The 23,606-nt window shown below is 48.2% G+C and overlaps 2 protein-coding genes across 6 annotated transcripts in view; one reads left to right on the top strand and one right to left on the bottom strand.

The window, feature by feature from the left end:
• Positions 1-1,829, bottom strand: part of FAM227A (family with sequence similarity 227 member A) — an 80,432-nt gene extending 78,603 nt beyond the window's left edge. For all 3 annotated transcript variants that reach the window (XR_001883198.1, XM_017861309.1, XM_017861311.1), the window contains exon 1: positions 1,310-1,829. The gene's annotated coding sequence lies outside the window, so the exon portion shown is untranslated. The remainder of the gene's footprint in view (positions 1-1,309) is intronic.
• Positions 1,797-19,399, top strand: CBY1 (chibby 1, beta catenin antagonist). 3 transcript variants are annotated; one of them, XM_017861315.1, is made up of 6 exons: positions 1,849-1,952; positions 10,222-10,361; positions 12,690-12,805; positions 16,405-16,510; positions 16,588-16,706; positions 18,698-19,399. In XM_017861315.1, exons 2-6 carry the CDS (start codon positions 10,271-10,273, stop codon positions 18,773-18,775), a joined length of 510 nt encoding a protein of 169 aa, XP_017716804.1. In that variant the 5' UTR covers positions 1,849-1,952; positions 10,222-10,270; the 3' UTR covers positions 18,776-19,399. The 3 variants fall into 3 exon arrangements, with proteins under 3 accessions (XP_017716803.1, XP_017716804.1, XP_017716805.1); XM_017861314.1 differs by lacking the exon at positions 10,222-10,361 and having other exon boundaries at positions 1,797-1,952; XM_017861316.1 differs by lacking the exons at positions 1,849-1,952; positions 10,222-10,361 and adding an exon at positions 10,986-11,023.
• The last annotated feature ends 4,207 nt before the right edge of the window (positions 19,400-23,606 follow it).

Below are 23,606 nucleotides of genomic sequence, written 5' to 3'. Positions count from 1 at the left end.
AAAAAAAAAAAAAAAAAAAAAAAAAAAAATTTTTTTTAAAGCAATAAAAGAATGGTTACTCCATAGATAGAACAGCCAAGAGTAAAATTTTAATTTTAATTAATTCAAATTTTGGCCGGGCGCAGTGGCTCGCACCTGTAATACCAGCACTTTGGGAGGCTGAGTCAAGCAGATCACCTGAGGTCAGGAGTTTGAGACCAGCCTGGCCAACATGGTGAAACCCCGTCTCTACTAAAAATACAAAAAATTAGCTGGGAGTGGTGGTGGGCGCCTGTAATCCCAGCTACTTGGGAGGTTAAGACAGCAGAATTGCTTGAACCTGGGAGATCAACCCACTGCACCCCAGTCTGTGTAACAGAGTGAGACTCCGTCTTAAAAAAATATATAAATAAATTTTGAAATGGAAGCAGTATAAATTTAGAAATACTGATTATATCTTGAAATAGTAATGTTTTAGACATATGGAGTTAAACATTACTCAAATTAATTTCACTTGGCTTCTTTAAAAAACTTTTTAAAAAATGAGGCTACTAGAAAATTCCAAATCACATATGTGGCCTGCTTTATGTTTCTATTGTACAATGCTGAGCCAGACTGTGAAGATTTTAGTTCTAGGACATGGAAGTCTCCCCTCTTTTAATGCAGGGTCGTGTAGTTGGAAGAGAACTGCGCGCGTTGGCCGGGCGCGGTGGCTCAAGCCTGTAATCCCAGCACTTTGGGAGGCCAAGACGGGCGGATCACGAGGTCAGGAGATCGAGACCATCCTGGCTAACACGGTGAAACCCCGTCTCTACTAAAAAATACAAAAAAATTAGCTGGGCGAGGTGGCGGGCGCCTGTAGTCCCAGCTACTCGGGAGGCTGAGGCAGGAGAATGGCGTGAACCCGGGAGGCGGAGCTTGCAGTGAGCTGAGATCTGGCCACAGCACTCCAGCCTGGGCGGCAGAGCGAGACTCCGTCTTAAAAAAAAAAAAAAAAAAGAAAAGAAAAGAAAAGAGAACTGCGCTTGGAGCCAAAGACCCCTGGGTCCTGCCCTTCACTGGATGCATGCCTTGGTACACCCACTAGGCAGCCGGTAAACTCCTTGAACGGCCTAAGTTTCTTCACTTATGAGACGGAACCTAACACGCTGTTAGGACTCTAGAAGGCCTGGAGTTGATAGTCCGGTAGTTCTCTGTCCGTTGCCCACAGTGCGACTTTTAAGTATTCCCTGGGCCTCAGCTTCCCTTGCTTGTAGAAGCCGCCATAAGGGCATGGAGAGGGGGCAGACTGTCAGAGGCGGGTCATGATGCGTCTGTCCGTCCATCTTACCTGAAAGCATCGGCGGAATTTGACGAACCCGGGGCCGGTCCCGCCACGGGTCCCTCAGGGGACCCCGCAAAGTTCTGGGTGGGCCCCCGACACCCGGTGCCCCAAACTCACAGCAAGGGGTGCCCTTTGCCTTGTGCTGAGGGAGGAGGAGGGGAGTTGGGGAGAGGCCCATTTTGCTACTCTGAGTCCAGGCGTTCTCCAGGCAACGCCAGCACGGTCACCACTTTCGCGTTTCCCACAACAATGGAACCGTCGTGAGCCGCCGCGTAGCCCCCTAGACGCCGTTTCCATGGTGACAGTCCGGCCGGGAGCCCAGACCAATGTTTCTGTGGGGAGGGTGAGTGCAGGTCGTGGTCCTAGCCTGTAATGGGAGACACGAAAAGGACCCCGGAAGACACTGCCTTTGTATATCCGTTTACTATCCCGAGGTGATTCACGGAGTTTCTGGGGATTCGCGCAGGCTGGCGCTGGGAACCCCCTTCGCCGGTGCCCCCTTTCCTCGGTGGTAGAGGCCGGCCGGGGTGGCGCATGCGCGTGGCGGCGGGCGGCAGGCGGCGGGTGGGTAAAGGTGTTATCTGTACTACAGAGTCCTTGATAGGGGGTTTCGGGGAGCGCTTGGACCCTGGCTTCTGGGACGCGTCAGGTACGTCTCCGAGTCCGGCGTCGCCGGCCAGCACGGCCTGGGTTCACGTGGGGGCCCGAGCTGGGCGGGACGCCCGGGCCTCGCCTGGAGAGAGGCGTCGGGAGGGCGCGGGGAAGGGGGCGGAGGCCGGGCGACCGCGGACGGTGGCCGCCCTCCTCTGTGTGTCTCCGCGGTTGTGAATTGGGGCGGTAATTCCTCCCCGTAGGTCGCCGTGAAGGTGATTGCATGAGATCGTGCGTGTGAACGTTTGTTGACAGCTGTTACTTGAGTCCGACAGCCCTGGGGGCCGCCACCTGCGTAACATGGCTAGCTCTGAACTCCTTGGGGGACACGTATACTTTTGAGAATCCGATGAAAGCCAAACATTCCTCCCTTGTTTTCTTAGAATTAAAGTAAGATAATATATTTCATGGCCGGTTGCAAACAGAAAACCTTAACACAATGATTAGTGATCAGTATCTGTGGATTGGGGAGGCCCCACTTACTTGATCCTCTTCCCAGGGTCGTTGTGAGGATCAAGTGCACAGCTTCTTATAAACACTAAAACACTATAACATCTTGTGAGCCAGGTACTATTATTATTCCTCATTGCAAAGAAAGAAGCCGAAGCCCAAGGAGGATAAATGCTGGGGTCGCACTGTGGGTGAGCAGCAGAGTGATCATTGGAAGCCAGGTGCTCCCCCTTTACTTCCTTTGTGCCGAGCACGCTCGCCCCCCCGGAGTTTCACTAGAAAGAAGGTCGCCATCGGCCACGGGGACAGCTTGTACCTCAAGTGCACGCGGATGCCCCAGAATCCCAGGATCTCAGCCGAGCTGTTTGTGGATTATTAGATCTGACTTAAAAGGTAGCTAATCCAGACCCTTCCTCATCTGTAATATATGGATGACAGTTCCCAGCTGTAGTGTTATGAGAATTAGTGCGGTCATGAGTGAGGTACCCCAGTTAAAGCCCGAGAAGTAAAGCAGCTGGACCAAGGTCTAGCAAGCAACTGAGGGGCAGAGCCAGGCCCGAAACCTGGTTGTGTCCAGCCCATGTGCTCAGGCCCAGTGCAGTTAGCATCAGTGGGGACTTGGCTTATTTCTCCTTCTTCAAATGTCTCTAGGTGCTATGAGTGCTGGGGGCTGCTTTTTTTTTTTTTTTTTGAGACGGAGTCTCGCTCTGTTGCCCAGGCTGGAGTGCAGTGGCGCAATCTCGGTTCACTGCAAGCTCCGCCTCCCGGGTTCACGCCATTCTCCTGCCTCAGCCTCCCATGTAGCTGGGACTACAGGCGCCCGCCACCGCACCCGGCTAATTTTTTGTATTTTTAGTAGAGGCGGGGTTTCACCGTGTTAGCCAGGATGGTCTCAGTCTCCTGACCTCGTGATCCGCCTGTCTTGGCCTCCCAAAGTGCTGGGATTACAGGCCTGAGCCACCGCACCCGGCAGGGGGCTGCTTTTTAACTGTGTTTTGTTTATTTTGTTCATAAGTAATACATGAGTATATTCTCATTGTAATAATTCATTAAATCTCGAGTATATTTAATATAATTTTATATTGTACCATATGAAATTGTCACAGTTTGACCTTTTTTTGACCTATAAAATGACAATTTCATTCAAGCCAGTCATCCTATTCCCTTTTTCAGGTTTAACCACTATGAGCAGTTTGGTGTATCCTTCCAGATCTTTCTTTCTTTCTTTTTTTTTTTTTTTGAGACGGAGTCTGGCTCTGCCGCCCAGGCTGGAGTGCAGTGGCCAGATCTCAGCTCACTGCAAGCTCCGCCTCCCGGGTTCACGCCATTCTCCTGCCTCAGCCTCCCAAGTAGCTGGGACTACAGGCGCCCACCACCTCGCCCGGCTAGTTTTTTGTATTTTTTTTCAGTAGAGACGGGGTTTCACCGTATTAGCCAGGATGGTCTCGATCTCCTGACCTCGTGATCCGCCCGTCTCGGCCTCCCAAAGTGCTGGGATTACAGGCTTGCGCCACCGCGCCCGGCCTCTTTTCTTTTTTTTTTTTTCCTTTGAGATGGGGTCTTGCTCTGTCACCCAGGCTAGAGAGCAGTGGCGCGATCTTGGTTTACTGCAACCTCCACCTCCTTAGTTCAAGCGATTCTCCTGCCTCAGCCTTCCAAGTAGTTGGGATTACAGGTGTGAGCCACCGCGCCCAGCTTAGGCCTACGATTTTATTATAATAATGTGCCACAAATTATTTGGCTACACCCAAATTGTTTGGATTGTTTCTTATTTTTTACTGTTATCAACAATAGAGAACACTGGGTGTGAGCATGTCCAAGTCTTTCTAGAATGCAATATTTTAGAAGTAGATTTGCTGTCCAAAAAGTGTACACATTTACAATTTTGCCAAGTTTTATTTGAGTGCCCTTGAAAGAATTATAGCATCTTCTGATTCCACCAGTAATAACAGTGTCTTTTTCTTCACATCCTCATCAACCATGGGTATTATTCATCTTTTTAATTTTTGCCAATACGATGAATGAAAATGCATCTTTATAACAAATTTTTTTTTGAGATGGAGTCTTGCTCTGTCACCCAGGCTGGAGTGCAGTGGCATGATCTTGGCTCACTGCAACCTCCGCCTCCCAGGTTCAAGTGTTTCTCCTGTCTCAGCCTCCCAAGTAGCTGGGATTACAGGCGCCTGCCACCGTGCCCGGCTAATTTTTGTATTTTTAGTAGACGGGGTTTCACTGTGTTGGCCAGGCTGGTCTTGAACTCCTGAACTGAAGTGATCCACCCGCTTGGGTCTCCCAAAGTGCTGGGATTACAGGCATGAGCTGCCACACTCGGCCGAAAATGTATCTTTTAATGATGTGCCTCACATGTTACTAATACAAGGATAAGTATATACATGTGTATATAGACACACACACACCATATGTATATACACATATACCATATATATGTGTGTGTGTGTACAGGTACATACACATACACCCACACACACAGACACATATATACCTTCAGCTAACCGATTGTGGCTGTGTACCTTGGGAAAATTGGTAAACTTCCCCAAGCCCTAGCATTTTCATCTTTATTTATTTATTTATTTTTGAGACACAGTTTCCCTCTTGTTGCTTAGGCTGGAGTGCAATGGCGCCATCTCGGCTCACCACAACCTCCATTTCCTCGGTTCAAGCGATTCTCCTGCCTCAGCCTCTAGAACTTTCTTCATGGATATTCCTCCTATTTTATTCTTGTTCTGCCCTTTACATAAGATTATAGACATAAGGTTAATGCTTTTCCCTCTTCTAACCTCTTTCTCTTCTCCAGCAGAAACAGTGCAAGGGCCTTACAACGTGTTTTGGATGGTGACATAGCATCAGTCCCCCTCAGCATCTTGATCCCCACCCTGTCCCCTCCACTACCAAGCTGGAAGCACTCTGGTTTGTCCAAGTTCTAAAGTGCTGTGCCCAGGCCCAAATGCCATCCCCTAAGTTGCTGGTCTATGATTGTTTTTATTTTTGTGATTTTTATTTTATTTTGTTTTATTTTTGAGACAGAGTCTTGTTCTGTCACCCAGGCTGGAGTGCAGTGGCGTGATCTCAGCTCACCGCAACCTCCGCCTCCCGGGTTCAAACATTTCTTGTGCCTCAGCCTCCCAAGTAGTTGGGATTACAGGCGAGCACCACCATTCCCGGCTAATTTTTGTATATTTTTAGTGGAGATGGGATTTCACCATGTTGGCCAGACTGGTCTCAAACTTCTGACCTCAGGTGATCCACCTGCCTTGGCCTCCCAAAGTGCTGGGATTACAGGCATGAGCCACTGTATGATTGTTTTTAATTCAAACATGTAACTACCAGGAAAGCTGTCATGAGCACATAACCCCAAATACCTTCATTTATTTATAAATTATATATACATATACTTATGTATTGTATGTTATACATACATTCCAAAGAAACTTCTCAACTTTTATCATTAATTTTAGTGAGATCAATTTCTCCCTTAATGAAAACAGCCCAGAAGTATTTTTTTCCTGTTCTTACTGGATACATGTCTTGCTGATTGTGATGGATTCATACTTTGAATTCTCTTTTAATGATAATGGATATAAAACTTTGTTTCAAATGGTCTTGAAAAGATACCAACCCCTCCTCCTGCCTTTGTTGGCCCATTTCTTGTCAGATCCAATTAACCCGTTACTGCTTTTATTTCCTAATGTGGTGAAGGAAGACCTTATACTCAGGAGGAGCAGTGAGGGGTCTGCTGTTTGCTTTTTGCTCACTCGCGCTGTCATGGTTGTTCTCTTCAGTCTATGGCTTCTTAGAAGGATTATTCGTAAGCTGTGTGTGTGCTATAAATTAAAATTGGGTAATATAGGCCAGGCACAGTGGCTCAGGCCTGTAATCTCAGCACTTTGAGAGGCCAAGTTGGGCCAGTTGCTTGAGCTCAGGAATTCGTGACCAGCCTGGGCAACTTGGCGGAAACCCATCTCTACAAAAAACACAAAAATTAGCTGGGCCTGGTGGCGCATGCCTGGGATCTCAGCTACTGGGGAAGCTGAGGTGGAAGAATCGTTTGAGCCTGGGAGGTCGAGGCTGCAGTGAGCCGAGATCGTGCCACTGAACTCTAGCCTGGGCAACAGAACGAGACCCTGTCTCAAAAAAAAAAAAAAAAAAAATGGCCGGGCTCGGTGGCTCAAGCCTGTAATCCCAGCACTTTGGGAGGCCGAGACAGGCGGATCACGAGCTCAGGAGATCAAGACCATCCTGGCTAACACAGTGAAACCCCGTCTCTCCTAAAAAATACAAAAAACTAGCCGGGCGTGGTGGCGGGTGCCTGTAGTCCCAGCTACTCAGGAGGCTGAGGCAGGAGAATGGCGTAAACCCGGGAGGTGGAGCTTGCAGTGAGCTGAGATCCGGCCACTGCACTCCAACCTGGGCGACAGAGCGAGACTCCGTCTCAAAAAAAAAAAAAAATTTGGGTGATATATGGGGAAAAAAGAACACTAACCCCTGTCTTACATCATATACAAATATTAATTCAAGATGAATTGTAGTCACAAATGTAAATGTAAACAATATTACCAGAAGTTAACAAAAAAAAATATCGTCATGACCTTGGGGTAGGCAATTCTTTTTTTGGGGTGGAAAGGGTCTCACTCTGTCACCCAAGCTAGACTGCAGTGTCATAATCTCAGCTCACTGCAACCTCTGGCTCCTGGGTGCAAGCAATCCTCCCACCTCTGCCTCCTGAGTAGTCCCTCCTGTGTGCCTCCACAGGCGCACACCACCATGCCCAGCTAATTTTTTGTGTCTTTGGTAGAGACAGGGTTTTGTTTGCCATGTTGCCCAGGATGGTCTTGAACTCCTGGACTCAAGTGATCTGCCTGCCTCTGCCTCCCAAAGTGCTAGGATTTATAGGCATGAGCCACCATACCCAGCCTGGGGTAGGCAAACATTTTAAAAATAGAATACGAACACTAATCATTAAGAAATAATAACAAATTGGGCTGGGTGCAGTGGCTCACGCCTATAATCCCAGCACTTTGGGAAGCTGGGATGGGTGGATCACGAGGTCAGGAATTCAAGACTAGCCTGGCCAACACGGCAAAACCCATCTTTATTAAAAGTACAAAAATTAGTTGGGTGTGGTGGCAGGTGCCTGTAATTCCAGCTACTCAGGAGGCTGAGGTAGAACTGCTTGAACCAGGAGGCAGAGGTTGCAGTCAGCCGAGATCACATCACTGCCCTCCAGCCTGGGCGACAGAGTGAGACTCGATCTCAAAATAAATAAATAAATAAATAATTGGATTTCATTATAATTAAGAATTTCTGGCTGGGTGCTGTGACTCACACCTGTAATCCCAGCACTTTAGGAGGCCGAGGCGGGTCAATCAGGAGGTCAAGAGATTGAGACCATCCCGGCCAACATGGTGAAGCCCCGTCTCTACTAAAATACAAAAATTACCTGGGCGTGGGGGTGCGTGCCTGTAGTCCTAGCTACCCAGGAGGCTGAAGCAGGAGAATCGCTTGAACCCAGGAGGTGGAGGTTGCATTGAGCGGAGATCACGCCACTGCACTCCAGCCTGGTGACAGAGCGATACTCCATTTCAAAAAAAAAAAAAAACTTCTTTGATCAAAAGAAACCCATAAGAAAGCAAAAAAAGCAAAAAGAGGCCGGGCATGGTGGCTCACACCTGTAATTCCAGCACTTTGGGAGGCTGAGGCAGGTGGATCACTTGAGGTCAGGAGTTCGAGACCAGCCTGACCAACATAGAGAAACCCTGTCTCTACTGAAAATACAAAAATTAGGCCGGCGTGGTGGCGCACGCCTGTAATCCCAGCTACTCGGGAGGCTGAGGCAAGAGAATCACTTGAACCCAGGAGGTGGAGGTTGCGGTGTGCCAAAATGGCGCCACTGCACTTCAGCCTGGGCCACAAGAGCGAAACTCTGTCTCCAAAAAAAAAAAAAAGAAAGAAAGCAAAGAGGTCGGGTGCAGCGACTCATGACTGTAATCCCAGCACTTTGGGAGGCCGAGGCTGGTGGATCACTTGAGGTCAGGAGTTCGAGACCAGCCTGGCCGACATGGCAAAACCACATCTCTACTAAAAACACAAAAATTTAGCCGGGTTTAGTGGCAGGCATGTGTAATCCCAGCTACTTGGGAGGTTGAGACAGGAGAATCTCTTGAACCTGGGAGGCAGAGGTTGCAGTGAGCCAAGAGAGCACCACTGCACTCCAGCCTGGGTGACAGAGCGAGACTCTCTTTCAAAAAAAAAAAAAAAAAAAAGAACGCAAAAAGAAAAAAGCGGGAGAAGGTATTTTCAGTACTGTACATGTATACAGTAATGAAACCTGTATCCAGCATATATAAAGCCCCTTACAAATCCTTACAAAATGAACATGATAGCTCAATTTTAAAAAATGGCAAAAGAGGACTGGGTGCGGTGGCTCATGCTTATAATCCCAGCACTTTGGGAGGCCGTGGTGGGCGGATCGCTTGGGGTCAGGAGTTCGAGACCAGCCTGGCCAACGCAGCGAAACCCTGTCTCTGTTAAAAATACAAAAATTAGCTGGGCATGGTGGCATGTTCCTGTAATCCCAGTTACTTGGGAGGCTGAGGCAGGAGAATCACTTCAACCTGGAAGGCAGAGGTTGCAGTGAGCCGAGATCGTGCTACTGCACTCCAGTCCGTTGACAGAGGGAGACTCCATCTCAAAAAAAAAAAAAAAAAAAAAAGAGGTAAAAGATGTGAACAAGCATGTCACAAAAAAATCCATATATGTCCAAGGAGTAGGTTAAATGATGCTCAACTTAATTAGTTATTTGGAAAAAGCAGATTAAACAATGCAACACAAGTACATACCTGCCAGAATGGATAAGATGAAAAAGACAGAAAGTGCCAGATATTGACAAGGCGTCTTGCAAACTGCAGATAGGAGTCTAAATTGGTACAATGACTTTGGAAGACCATTTGGCAGTATCTGTTAAAGCTAAATATATGAATGCTCTATGACTCTACAGTTCTAACCCTAAGTGTGAAACCAGAAAAGTGTACATATGCATGTAGATACACATGCTCAAGCCTCATGTTCTTATATTCTTAGCAGTACTTCTTCTTCTTTTTTTTTTTTTTTTGAGACAGGGTCTTGCTCTGTTGCCCAGACTGGAGTATACAATGGTGATCATAGCTCACTGCAGCCTCAAACCCCTGGGCTCAAGCGATCCTTCCACCTCAGCCTCTGAGTAGCTAGGACTACAAGGGTACACCACCACGCCTGGTTGGTTTTTCAATTTTTTGTAGAGATGCGGTCTCATTATGTTGCCCAGGCTGGTCTCCAACTCCTGGCATCAAGTGATCCTCCTGTCTTGGCTTCCCAAAGTGCTAGGATTACTGGCATAAGCCACCATGCCTGGCCTAGCAGCACTATTTTTGATGGTCAAAAACTAGAAACAGGCCGGGCGTGGTGGTTCACACCTGTAATTCCAGCACTTTGGGAGGCCGAGGCAGGCAGATCACTTGAGCCTAAGAGTCCAAGACCAGACTGGGCAACATGACGAAACTCCCATCTCTGTTAAAAATGCAGAAAATTAGCCAGCATGGTGGTGCGTGCCTGTAGTCCCAGCTACCAATGAGGCTGAGATGGGAGGATCACCTGAGCCTGGGAGGCTGAGGCTACAGTGAACAGAGATGGTACCACAGCACTCTACCTGGGGCACCAGAATGAGACCCTGTCTCAAAACAAAACAAAACAAAACAAAACTGCAAATAGCTCAAGTGTCCATCTTCTGTAGACAAGTAAATTTTGCTGTGTTTATACGATAGAATATTATCCAGCAATGCAAATGAACAAACTATAACTACACACAGCTGCATGGACAAATGTCAGAAACGTGACATTGAGTGTGAGAAGCCAGATGCAAACGAGGACTCACTGTGTAATTCCGTGCATGTACAGTGGCCAGGTGAGGCTTATGGAGTGCTGAAATGCTTTGTATCCCGATCTGGAGGGTAGTTTTAAAAAAATGTTTTGAGCCAGCGCATTTATTCACACCTGGAATTCCAGCACTTTGGGAGGCCAAGGTGGGCAGATCACTTGAGGCAGGGGTTTGAGACCAGCCTGGCCAAACACGGTGAAATCCCATCTCTACTAAAAATACAAAAATTAGCCAGGGGTGGTGGCGTATACCTGTAATTCCAGCTACTTGGGAGGCTGAGGCGCAGAGCAAGGCTCTGTCTCAAAAAAAAAAAAAAATCACAAATAAAAAATAAAATTTAAAAAAATATTTGATTTTAATGTTTTAGAGACGGGGTCTCACTGTGTCACTCAGGCTGGTCGTGAACTCTTGGGCTCAAGCAATCCTCTCACCTTGGCCTCACAAAGTGCTGGGATTTCAAATGTAAACTACCACGCCTGGGCCTGGAGGGTGGTTATACTTGTGTAGTAAAAACTCATGAAACCTTACACTTACGATTTGTAGTAGACTTTTCTGTATTAATATTATATATATGTGTATTCTTTTTTTTTTTTGTAGAGACGGATCCTGCTAAGTTGCCCAGGCTAGTCTTGAACTCCTGTGCTCAAGCAATCCTCCTGCCCTGGCCTCCCGAAGTGCTGGGATTACAGGTGTGAGCCACTGAGCCTAGCCTAAATAAAAAGTTTGCTTCTCTCCTCCTTTCCTCCCCAAAAACCAGGGTGTTATCAGTAAATCTACTTAACTAGGCCTAGGTGAATTACGATAGGTTGCACTATGCTGAAAGCAAATGTACAGGTTGGGGGTTGTCGTTGTCAGCTCTGCCATGTTGTGGACCTGCCTCCTTTTCAGGACACCTCACCTCACCTTCCATAACAGAATAGGTAACCTGACATATGAGGTGCACTGTTGATAAGTGACACTGGTGACAAGTGAGGGACACTGTTACCAATTCGGAAAGGAAATATAAACATAGCTTTATTTATTTATTTATTTATTTGTTTATTTTTGAGATGGAGTCTCACTCTGTCACCCAGGCTGGAGTGCAGTGGCGTGATCTCGGCTCACTGCAACCTCTGCCTCCCAGGTTCAAGCAATTCTCCTGCCTCAGCCTCCCGACTAGCTGGGATTACAGGCACCCGCCACTATGCCCAGCTAATTTTTTGTATTTTTAGTAGAAGCGGGGTTTCACCATGTTGGCCAGGGTGGTCTCGAACTCCTGACTTCTTGATTCATCCGCCTTGGCCTCCCAAAGTGCTGGGATTACAGGCATGAGCCACCGCGCCCAGCCATTTCTTTCTTTCTTTATTTTTTTAGAGACAGGGTCTTGCTCTTTGACTCAGGCTGGAATGCAGTGGCATGATCATAGCTCACTGGAGACTGAAAATCACAGGTTCAAGTGATCCTCCCACTTAAGCCTACTGAATAACAGACTACAGGCACACACCACCATGCCTGGCTAATTTTTGTATTTTTTGTAGAGACAGGGTTTTGCCATGTTGGCCAGACTGGTCTTAAACTCCTGGGCTCAAGTGATCTGCCCACCTCAGCCTCCTGAGTCACTGAGACCATGCCAGTGACTCGTGTGCCACCATGCCAGGCTAATTTTTTTTTTTTTTTTTTTTGAGACATGGTCTCTCACCTTGTAGCCTAGACTAGAGAGCAGCAGTGGATCACAGTTCACTGCAGCCTCAACCTCCCTGGGCTCCAGCGACCCCCCCAGCCTCAGCTTCCCAAGTATTTGGGACTACAGGCATGCGCCACTGTGTCCCACCCAAAAATCTCAGCATACTGCGTAGCACAAAGGAAGTGTTCAGCACATGGGAGCTATTACCAGACATCTTAATCCATTTTGTGCTGCCGTAACAGATTACCACAGACTGGGTAATTTATAAAGAAAAGAAGTTTATTTGGTTCACAGTTCTGGAGACTGGGAAGTCCAAGAGCGTGGTGCGATATCTGGTGAGGGTCATCCTGTGTGAGGCAGAAGGCTCACATGGTGAGCAAGTGCACTAGACAGATGGCATGGCAGCAGAACTCATCCTTTTACCAAGAGCCCACTCCCGAGAAGACTAACCTACTCCATGACAATGGCATTAATCCATTCATGACAGCAGAGCTCACATGGCCCAGTCACCACCCGTTATACCGTTAAACAGTGGCAATTCAATTTCAACATGAGTTTTGGTGGGGACATTCAAACCATGGCACCAGGATCATTAGTAGCCACATGATAAAATGTATGTCTTAAAGATTTGAGGACAATGGTGTAAGGTCAGTGATCCAGCTGTTTGTACCCCTGACTTTTTCTGATCCTAGGAGAAGGGAGTGTTGGCTTTGCTTTCATCAGGCCAAAGATGCCTTTCTTTGGGAATACGTTCAGTCCGAAGAAGACACCTCCTCGGAAGTCGGCATCTCTCTCCAACCTGCATTCTGTGAGTGTCGGTACTGGGGTCGGCCCGGTGTGCAGCGTGAGCTGAGTTCTGAGTGTGTCTCTGAATGGAAAGTGTGGTCCTCCAGAGGCATCGGTTCAGGAGGGCATCCTTTCCATCCATATCATTGCTATTGCTGAAAACATTTTTGGGCCGGGTGCGGTGGCTCACGCCTGTAATCCCAGCACTTTGGGAGGCAGAGGCTGGCGGATCACAAGGTCAGGAGATTGAGACCATCCTGGCTAACACGGTGAAACCCCATCTCTACTAAAAATACAAAAAAAGTTAGCTGGGCATGGTGGCAGGCGCCTGTAGTCCCAGCTATTTGGGAGGCTGAGGCAGGAGAATGTCGTGAACCCGGGAGGTGGAGCTTGCAGTGAGCCGAGACTGTGCCACTGCACTCCATCCTGGGCAACAGAGTGAGACTCCATCTCAAAAAACAAAAAAAAGAAAACATTTTTGAACTCTTATTTGGGAATGATTGTCAGAGCTTGTTTATCCAAGAACCTCAGAAGACAATCTCATTATGATATTTGATCCCAAATATCCATTCTTTTTTTTTTTTTTTTGAGATGGAGTCTCACTCCCGTCCCACAGGCTAGGGTGCAGTGGCGCAATCTCGGCTCAATGCAACCCCCACCTCCCAGGTTCAAGCGATTCTCCTTCCTCAGCCTCCTGAGTAGCTAGGATTACAACTGCCCACCACCATTCCCGGCTCATTTTTGTATTTTTAGTAGAGACAGGGATTCACCATGTTGGCCGGGCTGGTCTCCAACTGCTGACCTCAGGTGATCCACCTGCCTTGGCCTCCCCAAGTGCTAGGATAACAGGCGTAAGCGACCGCGCCCAGCCAGTATTATCGAATTTGACTTCTACTTTATTCTGTGACCTTTTCCTACAGAGCTGGCTGTGCAGATTGGCCATGTCTTCACAGAAAGCGAGCAGGGTTGAACAACAAGGCTGTGGGGGCTGAGCATTCATTCCAGGCTTCAGGTCTCAGAGTCTGTTATCTCCTGTTCCCAGTGAAACAGGCTTCAGGTCTCAGAGTCTGTTGTCTCCTGTTCCCAGTGAAACAGGCTTCAGGTCTCAGAGTCTGTTGTCTCCTGTTCCCAGTGAAACAGGCTTCAGGTCTGAGTCTGTTGTCTCCTGTTCCCAGTGAAACAGGCTTCAGGTCTCAGAGTCTGTTGTCTCCTGTTCCCAGTGAAACAGGCTTCAGGTCTGAGTCTGTTGTCTCCTGTTCCCAGTGAAAATCATGGTGGGGGCAGCCCCGCTGTGGCCAAAGCTGGGCATTCTGTGGAGCAGGCCAGGCAGAGGCTTAGGCTCTCAGTTTCTGGTGCCCCCAGGCCTGAGGCTCCCTTTTCTCACTGCCACGTGTCAGAGATGCAGATACACCTGGCGGTCTCTCTGGAACATCCTCTGTCCTAACCCCACACAGTGTAAGAGCAACAGCGTGCTTACGTGACATTTGTTTCTGACCATGACTTGAAGTCGGTCCTCCCCTACGTTGTTTTCCACATTCTGACAGGTACTTGTAAGCCTTGGGAGGGAAAAAGGCCTCCACAGCACTCCGTGTGGTCTCTGGTGGATTAGTTCCCCATTATTGTAGGATAATGACTCAGATCTTGGGAGTGGCACAGATGACCCCTTGGTGGCCTCACTCCAGCTCTCCTTCCTGCCCTTGCCCTCTGCACACCCTGTGCTGCAGCTGCCCAAGCCCCGTGTGAGCCTCCTCTGTGCACGCTACTCCTTTTGCCTAGAATGTTCTTCTCCATTAATTCAAGAGCTATTGATTGATACCTGTGTGCCAGGCACTCTCCTAAGCACTGGGCATGCAGAAGTGGGTGAAGGAGGGGAGAGGGAAAACATCAAATCCCTGCTTTCATGGGGCAGATATTTTCATGGAAGGCTACAGAAAATAAGCAAATTTATATCAGATGGCGATACATGCCAGACAGCAAAACAAAACATAGGCCTGGGATGGGGTGTGGCTGAATACTTGGGATGGAGCTGTCATTTTCAACAAGGTGGTCGGGAAGGCCTGACTGAGAAAGACCCATTTGAGCACTTACCTGAAGGTCTCTGCCTGTTGAGCAGGGGCACAGCTGGTTGAGGGCAGAGCTGATCATTCCCATCCCTGGATACCCAGTACCGAGTCCTGAATCAGGGTGCGTGCTCAGTGAGTTGTAGAAATGAATATATAGGCCAGGCGCGGTGGCTTATGTCTGTAATCCCAGCACTTTAGGAGGCTGAGGTGGGCGCACCACTTGAGGTCAGGAGTTCGAGACCAGCCTGGCCAATGTGGTGAAACTCTGACTCTACTTTAAAAAATACAAAAATTAGGCTGGGTGTGGTGACTTACGCCTGTAATCCCAGCACTTTGGGAGGCTGAGTTGGGCAGATCACAAGGTCAGGAGTTCGAGACCAGCCTGGCCAATATGGTGCAACCCTGTCTCTACTAAAAAATACAAAAATCAGTCGGGTGTGGTAGCGCACATCTGTAGTCCTGGCTACTGGGGAAGCTGAGGCAGGAGAATCACTTGAACCTGGGAGGCAGAGGTTGCAGTGAGCCGAGACTGCGCCACTGTACTCCAGCCTGGGCGAAAGTGTGAGACTCCGTCTCAAAAAAAAAAAAAATAATAATAATAATAAATTAGCTGGGTATGGTGGCACATGCCTGTAGTCTCAGCTATTTGGAGGCTGAGATGGGAGGATCACTTGAACTCGGGAGGCAGAGACTGCAGTGAACTGAGATGGCGCCACTGTACTCTAGCCTGGGTGACAGAGCGAAACTCCATCTCAAACAAAAAAAAGAAAGGAAAGAAAAGAAATGAATATATAAATTGTACTCTCGCATGTTAAGAAGCAACTCCTCCTCCTCCTAATTGTTAGAATTTTATGTCTTTTCCACAACATATGTAGCTCCATATTAAGCAAATGAAACTTATTATATTTAAAAAGGATCTTTTACTTAACAATTTATAGTAGGACTGCTTAAACTATTAAGTGTCAACTGGGTGTAAAATAATTCAATTTAGGCCGGGTGCGGTGGCTCAAGCCTGTAATCCCAGCACTTCGGGAGGCCAAGACAGGCGGATCACGCAGTCAGGAGATCGAGACCATCCTGGCTTACACGGTGAAACCCCATCTCTACTAAAAAATACAAAAAACTAGCCAGGCGAGGTGGTGGGTGCCTGTAGTCCCATCTACTTGGGAGGCTGAGGCAGGAAAATGGCATAAACCCGGGAGGCGGAGCTTGCAGTGAGCTGAGATCCGGCCACTGCACTCCAGCCTGGGCAACAGAGCGAGACTCCGTCTCAAAAAAAAAAAATAATAATAATAATAATAATAATAATTCAATTTATACATTTCAGCATATATAGCTTTTCTAGAAACATCTAATGTATAAAACAGTATATTTTTTATCTCATAATTAAACTTTTGCTGTACATCATTTGATTTTATGGCCTTTAAAAAAATCATTAAAGGTGCCAGGTAATGATTAGAGAAATGAGTTGTTGGGGTCATATTGTTGGCGGAAGAGGAACTGGGATGAGGGCGTGTTCTGGGCCTGCTGAAGTCGTCACGTAGCATCTCGCCCACAGTTGGATCGGTCAGCCCGGGAGGTGGAGCTGGGCTTGGAATATGGATCCCCCACTATGAACCTGGCAGGGCAAAGCCTGAAGTTTGAAAATGGCCAGTGGATAGCAGGTGAGCTGCACTTCCTGCCATTTGTCAAACGATTGTAGGAGGAAGCCCTCCTTTAACTGGTTCTGTCCTTCCTCCAGAGACAGGGGTTAGTGGCGGTGTGGACCGGAGGGAGGTTCAGCGCCTTCGCAGGCGGAACCAGCAGTTGGAGGAAGAGAACAATCTCTTGCGGCTGAAAGTGGACATCCTGTTAGACATGGTGAGGCAGGTGACGGGCAAGAGATGCCTAGCTTCTTCTTTTGGGGAGGCTCCACCTCGAGTCATTTAATCCAACAGGTATCTCCTCAATGCCAGTTTGGCCAGGTATGTTGCTTTGTGTCCAAAGACACACTCAAGAAACAAGACACAGTTCTTGCCCTCACAGTGTACAGGCAGGTGAACCGTAAGCATAATTAGAGTGGTAAGGACCCAGTTGGAGTCTGCACAGGATCTGCATAGCACACGAGGGAGAAGTTAATTCTGTCCAGTCAGGAGAGCTTCCCAGAGGAAGGGATATCTGAGCTGAATGTGGAAGGATAATGGCAGGAATGGAGGTTGGATGAAGGCATTCCAGGAAGAGGGGAAGAGCCGGCTCATGGCTTGGAAGTGTCTCATACCAAGTAGGCATTAATCAGTGCCCAGCACAGACCTGCTGAGGGGCTCACACTGCATTAGCGTTGGTTTCTTGTGACTGTTAAAAATCCAGCAACCCACTGGGCCTAGAGGAGCCTGTGAAGGTTCAGAGGCAGGAGAGCATACACTGTAGTGGTTAAGAGCACACACTCTGGAGCAAAATGGCCTGGGTTCCTCGCCCAGCTCTGCTGCTGACTGACTGCTCTGTGACTTAATTTCTTCAGCAATAAATGGCATAATAGCTAATTGTGGTAGTGCATCCCTGTAGTCCCAGCTACTCAGGAGGCTAAGACAGGAGGATGGCTTAACCTCAGGAGTTTGAGACCAGCTTTGGCAACAAAGTAAGACCCTGTCTTTTTTTTTTCTTTTTAAAAAATAACTAGGCTGGGCATGATGGCTCACACCTATAATCCTAGCATTTTGGGAGGCCGAGGTGGACGGGTCACAAGGTCAGGAGTTCGAGCCTAGCCTGACCAACATGGTGAAACCCTCTCTCTACTAAAAATACAAAAATTAGCCGAGTGTGGTGGCACTCACCTGTAATCCCAGCTACTTAGGAAGCTGAGGCAGGAGAATTGCTTGAACCCAGGAGGCAGAGGTTGCAGTGGGCTGAGATTGTGCCACTGCACTCCAGCCTGGGTGACAGAGTGAGACTCCGTCTCGGAAAAAAAAAAAGAAAAAGACTACATTTTAGGCTGGATGTTTTTTTATTTTTATTTACTTATTTATTTATTTAAGACAGAGTCTCGCTCTGTAGCCCGGGCTGGAGTGCAGTGGCGTGATCTCTGCACACTGAAACCTCTGTCTCCTGAGTTCAAGTGATTCTCCTGCCTCAACCTCCCGATTAGCACCCGCCACCATGCCTGGCTAATTTTTGCATTTTTAGTAGACATGGGGTTTCACCATGTTGGCCAGGTTGGTCTCCAACTCCTGACCTCAGGTGATCTCCCTGTCTTGGCCTCCCAAAGTGCTGAGATTACAGACGTGAGCCACCACGCCCAGCCTGGATGGTTTTTTTTTGTTTTTTGTTTTTTTTTGCCTGGATGTTTTTTTAAAACATGAGCATAATCGTAGTATCTACCTTACAGTGAGTTAGTACAAGCAAAGCACCCAGCCTGGCCGACAGAGTGAGACCCTGTCTCAGAAAACAAACAAACCAAAAAACAAAAACAAAAAACCCTAAGGAGGAGAGTGGCGTTCTTTTTCCAGCATTTTCTCCCCTAATCCCCCTTATGGGAGCTACAGCTTAGAATCAATTCAAACTGTAATCCCTTAGCCTTACAATCACCAGTATCTGCCTTTGACATCCTCTGAGACCTGCTGTCCTTCGTGCAGGGAGTGCCATGCCCTCGTGGCTGACAGCGTGCTGACAGAGTGGACTGTGAATATTCTTCAAGGACTTGTGGTCCTGGGCCATCCGGGGTTGCATTCTACCCCGTTTCAGAGGGTTTCCCACCATGGAGGCCGGCAGTGTCAGAGAAGTGTCAAGGGGCCTTTCCTCCGCGTGTAGGGCTGGCCTTGCCAACCTGAAACATCTAGAAATGTGCTGCTTACTAACAGCTGCTGCTTTACTTTCAGCTTTCGGAGTCCACTGCTGAATCCCACTTAATGGAGAAGGAACTGGATGAACTGAGGATTAGCCGGAAGAGAAAATGAAGACCCCAGAGACATTTATTGGGGAGTAGGATGTAGCTAAGTGCTTTTTTTTTTTTTTTTTTTTTTTTTTTTTTGCCCAGACTAGTGGATTCGGTCCTGGGAGAGAGTATCATATAATGGGACCCACAGGCACTGGCACCCTTGGGTTGGCAATAGAAGGTGACATGGAATGAAGAAAACCAAGATTGCAGATGGGGACAGTAACTAGAAGGTGCTTCAGATGCACTGCCTGAAAACCAGACCACATGGAGGCCTGGGGCTGCTGATGAGCCTTTGGGTGCTCTCCACACACAAGATTGCAAACACACATGTCCCAGAATAGCTCTGTTGGGCCCTGTTGGGAGAAGCGGCTGGAGTTCATTCTCTCACCCCCTTACATTGGGGTTTGGGGTTTGGCAGCAGTTCTGCAGAGCTCTGTGTTGGGGGTCATGGATGAGTGGCTCTCTTGGCTCTTAAAGGCAGGCCTCTCTCCTTGCCTTTAAAGAATCCTCCTTCCTCACACCTGGCCTCCTCTGGCTTCAGCTTCTCAGTAGCAAACACCAGCCTTCCACAGCAACACTATATTTTTATGCTACTTTCCTGTTTACACTACTACTTTTTTATTAAATGATGTTAAATAATCTCTCTGTGACCAAAGTGACTAAAAAGAGAACCATGAGTTCCTCAAGAAGTAAATGGAGCTGGCCAGGCATGGTGGCTCACACCTGTAATCCCAGCACTTTGGGAGGCTGAGGTGGGCAGATCACCTGAGGTCAGGAGTTCGAGACCAGCCTGGCCAATAGAATGAAACCTCGTCCACTAAAAATACAAAAATTAGCCAGGCATGGTGGTGGACACCCGTAGTCCCAGCTACTCAGGAGGCTGAGACAGGAGAATTGCTTGAACCCAGGAGGCAGAAGTTGTAGTGAGCTGAGATCACACCACTGTACTCCAGCCTGGGCGACAGAGCGAGACTCCGTCTCCAAAAAAAAAAAAAATGGAGCCTGGCCAGGTGTAGTGGCATACACCTGTAATCCTAGCACTAGCACTTTGGGAGGCTGAGGCGGGCTGATTGCTTGAGCTCAGGAGTTCAAGACCAGCCTGGCAATAGCGAAACAAAATACAAAAAAAAATGTTAGCTGGGCGTGGTGGTGCACACCTGTAGTCTCAGCCTCTCAGGAGGCTGAGATGGGAGGGTTGCTTTGAATCCAGGGAGGTTGAGGCTGAGGTGAGCTGTGATTGCTCCATTGCACCCCAGTCTGGGTGACAGAGCAAGACCCTGTTTCAAAAAAAAAAAAAAAGAAGTATCTGGAGTCTAAGCTTCTGTTGTTCCATCAAAAGACAGAATTGTCCGGGCATGGTGGCTCACGCCTGTAATCCTAGCATTTTGGATCGTCTGAGGTCAGGAGTTTGAGACCAGCCTGGCCAACATGGCAAAACCCCGTCTTTACTAAAAATACAAAAGAAATTAGCTGGGCATGGTGGCACATGCCTGTAGTCCCAACTACTTGGGAGGCTGAGGCAGGAGAATCGCTTGAACCCAGCAGACAGAGGCTGCAGTGAGTTGAAATCACGCCACTGCACTCTAACCTGGGCGACAGAGCAAGACTCCGTCTCAAAAAAAAAAAAAAAGACAATGTTTAGCGTGTGGGGAAATGTCACCCTTGCAGGAGAGCATTCCAGCTTTCCTGGGCATTGGCAGAGGCTGATGCCAAACAGAAACAATCTCTGCTCAAATTCGCCTGCCCTCCTGCTTCATGGTGTTGGGACTGGCCAGGACCTGGCAGAACCTAGTGGTTGGTGTGAGAATTTGTGCCTTAGGCAGTATGAGCTGGACTTTTCTGGCAGGAGGAGGGAATCCAGCTCCTGAAGTCAAGCCAGAAGGAAGTAAGGGGGTGGGGGCATGGTGCCCAGGACTTTAGGGACAGGCTACCATGGCTGGCCACTTCTGAATGCCTGGGACATGCCTGGCACCAGGCTCCCTTTGCTCTCACTGTGTCATTTCCCCTTCAGCTCGCCCTATGGCAGGGGCTGTCAGCACATCCATCTGCAGAGACGGAAACTCTGGGAGGTTCAGACACTGATCTAGGATCACACAGTGGAATTGTTGGAGCCTGATTCACACAGCCCGCAGTGAAAGAGAGGAGCTGGGGGTGGCAGTGAAAGAAAGGGAGCTGCTGTCTGCAGCCCATCCTTACGGTCAGCAAAGCACTCTATCAGGGGGATGGATCGAAGGGCAGATTTTTAGCTCCAACACATAACCTTACTTTCTGATACAGGAGAGAATGTTTAATACAGAAGAAATTGGAAAAGGATCCACATATATGCAAGGTGTAAATCTTCAGGTGCAGATAATAGGAGCAGTGGAGTTTGCTTATGCCTCGGCTGGTATCAATGGGGACCCTTTATTAAGTACTCCCGATGCCAGACACCCCCCCGATGCTGGACACCCCCCGATGCCGGACACCCCCCGATGCCGGACACTTCCCGATGCTAGACACCCCCCGATGCTGGACACCTCCTTCGCATGACCCTTTTTCAAGTTTGTTATCCCCATCGCCATCTTTTAGATGAAGAAACCAACCCAGCACGGTGTGCGGCCAGGACTGAAACCTTGGGCATCATGTGGGCATATTCGGTTGTCACAATGGTGTGGATCCCCCCACGACCAGCACCATTAGGACCTTTGGGGGTTGCAGCCAGGGACCCTAAACATCCTGTGGTAGGAGGGGCAGTTCTGCAGTGAAGAAGGAATTTCTTTTGAGTGAGCAAGGAAGCAAAAGCCATTGTTATGAGCAGATAAATGCTATGATCCAACTGTGCTTTTAAAAGGTGCTGGGCATGGTGACCCACACTTGTAATCCCAGCACTGTGAGAAGCTGAGGTGGGTAGATTGCTTGAGCTTAAGAGTTTGAGACCATCCTGGGCAAAATGGTGAAACCCCATCTCTACCAAAAATACAAAAAGATTAACTGGGTGTGGTGGCGTGCACCTGTGGTCCCAGCTACTCGGGAGACAGCGGTGGGAGGACTGCTTGAGTCCAGGAGGCAGAGATTGCAGTGAAGTGAGATCGTGCCATCGCACTCCAGCCTGCTGACAGAGTCAGACCCCATATCAATCAATCAATAAAAATAAAAGGATCCCTCTGGTGGCTGTGTGGTGAGAACAGACTGAAGGAGGCCAGGCCTGGCCCAGGGAGGCTGCAGTAGATGAGGTGAGGTGGTCTGATTCTGGGTAAGACTTGAAGGTGGAGCCTACCAGTGTTTGCTGATGGGCGGGAATCAAGGACAATCCTATGAATGAAAGTCTTTAGGAGAAAAGGAAAAAAAAAATCACCCATATATCACCACACTAACCCTGTTTCCTTCAGTGAGGCGTTTTGTTTTGCTTTTCTTGAGACATTATATATTTTCAAATCTAAATAGAGCCAGATATATCCTTCAGGTTCTGGCTAAAATTCTTCATCCTCAAAGACTATTGGCCAGGCACAGTAGCTCATGCCTGTAATCCCAGCATTTCAGGAGGTCAAGGAAGGAGGATTGGCTGAGCCCAGGAGTTTGAGACCAGTCAGGGCAACATATTGACACCATCTCTACAAAAAAAAATTTAAGTTAGCCATGCGTGGTGACACACACTTGTAGTCCCAGCTACTTTGGAGGCCTAGGTGAGAGGATTCCTTAACCTGGGAGATGGAGGCTGCAGTGAGCCAAGACTGCACCACTGTATCCTCCAGCCTGTGCAACAGGGCAAGACACTGTCTCTAAAAAAATTTAAAAAGGGCCTGGCGCGGTGCCTCACGCCTGTATTCCCAGCACTTTGGGAGGCCAAGGTGGGCGCATCACCTGAGGTCAGAAGTTCAAGACCAGCCTGGCCAACATGGTGAAAACCTGTCTCTACTAAAAATACAAAAATTAGCCTGGCATGGTGGCAGGGACCTAATCTCAGCTACTTGGGAGGCTGAGGCAGGAGAATCGCATGAACCTGAGAGGTGGAGGTGGCAGTGAGCCGAGACTGCACCAGTGCCCTCCAGCCTGGGCAATGGAGCAAGCCTCCTGTCTCGAAAAAAAAGAAAAAAGAAAAAAAAAGGTTCTGTGGGCGAGAGGGAGGGAATGAATGCAGGATTAGAGGCAATAATGGGAGGAAGTCTGAGTTTGAGTCCTAGCAAGGGGAACTGTGCGCACAACAGGACAGGCGTGGGCTAATGTGCACTTTTTAATGGGAGGGGCTTATAGTTTTTATAGGATTCTCAAAAGGAGCCATGCCCCATCCCCCAATTAAGAGCTACTATATCACCTGTTTCTAATTCTGACAGGACAGAAACAAGCAAGGTGGAAATCTTGGGCTTGAGAGACGGGGAGTAGAGGAGCTAGGAGCCCAGCGTTCTTGAACATGCCTCTCCCATCCGATGGCAGTCACCTGGGCTTCTAGCATGGGGCATTGCCACTCACTTGCTGACACCCTTGTCCACTGATGCGACCTCCATCCTGGCACCAGTCTCACCATGTCATCTCTGCTGCTGAGCCTTCCTCTTGAAGCCTTCAGCAATACCTCAGCCCTCTGGTTTTTTCTCTCACCAATCTTTAAATGACTGATTCCACAGGACTGTCTTTTTTTTTTTTTTTTTGAGATGGAGTCTGGCTCTATCGCCAGGGTGGAGTGCAGTGGTGCGATCTCGGCTCACTGCAACTTCCAACTCCCGGGTTTAAGCAATTCTCCGGCCTCAGCCTCCTAAGTAGCTGGGACTACAGGCATGTGCCACCATGCCTGGCTAATTTTTGTTTTTTTATTTTATTTATTTATTTATATTTTTTTTTTTTTTTTTTTTTTAAAAAAAAAAAAAAATCCTTTTTTT

This window comes from Rhinopithecus bieti, unplaced genomic scaffold (genome assembly GCF_001698545.2).
Source record: "Rhinopithecus bieti isolate Rb0 unplaced genomic scaffold, ASM169854v2 scaffold_56975, whole genome shotgun sequence".
Classification (NCBI taxonomy): Eukaryota; Metazoa; Chordata; class Mammalia; order Primates; family Cercopithecidae; genus Rhinopithecus; species Rhinopithecus bieti.
Note: the sequence above shows the minus strand (reverse complement) of the source record. Positions and strands in the feature narration are given on the sequence as shown.

Bases quoted from the DNA above. Each gene is read 5' to 3' on its own strand.
- CBY1 (XM_017861314.1), top strand. From the start codon at position 1,838: ATGCGCGTGGCGGCGGGCGGCAGGCGGCGGGTGGGTAAAGGTGTTATC. The intron at 1,953-12,689 runs GTACGTCTCCGA...TTCTGATCCTAG, and splicing joins TGGCTTCTGGGACGCGTCAG to GAGAAGGGAGTGTTGGCTTT. The intron at 16,511-16,587 runs GTGAGCTGCACT...TCCTTCCTCCAG, and splicing joins AAATGGCCAGTGGATAGCAG to AGACAGGGGTTAGTGGCGGT.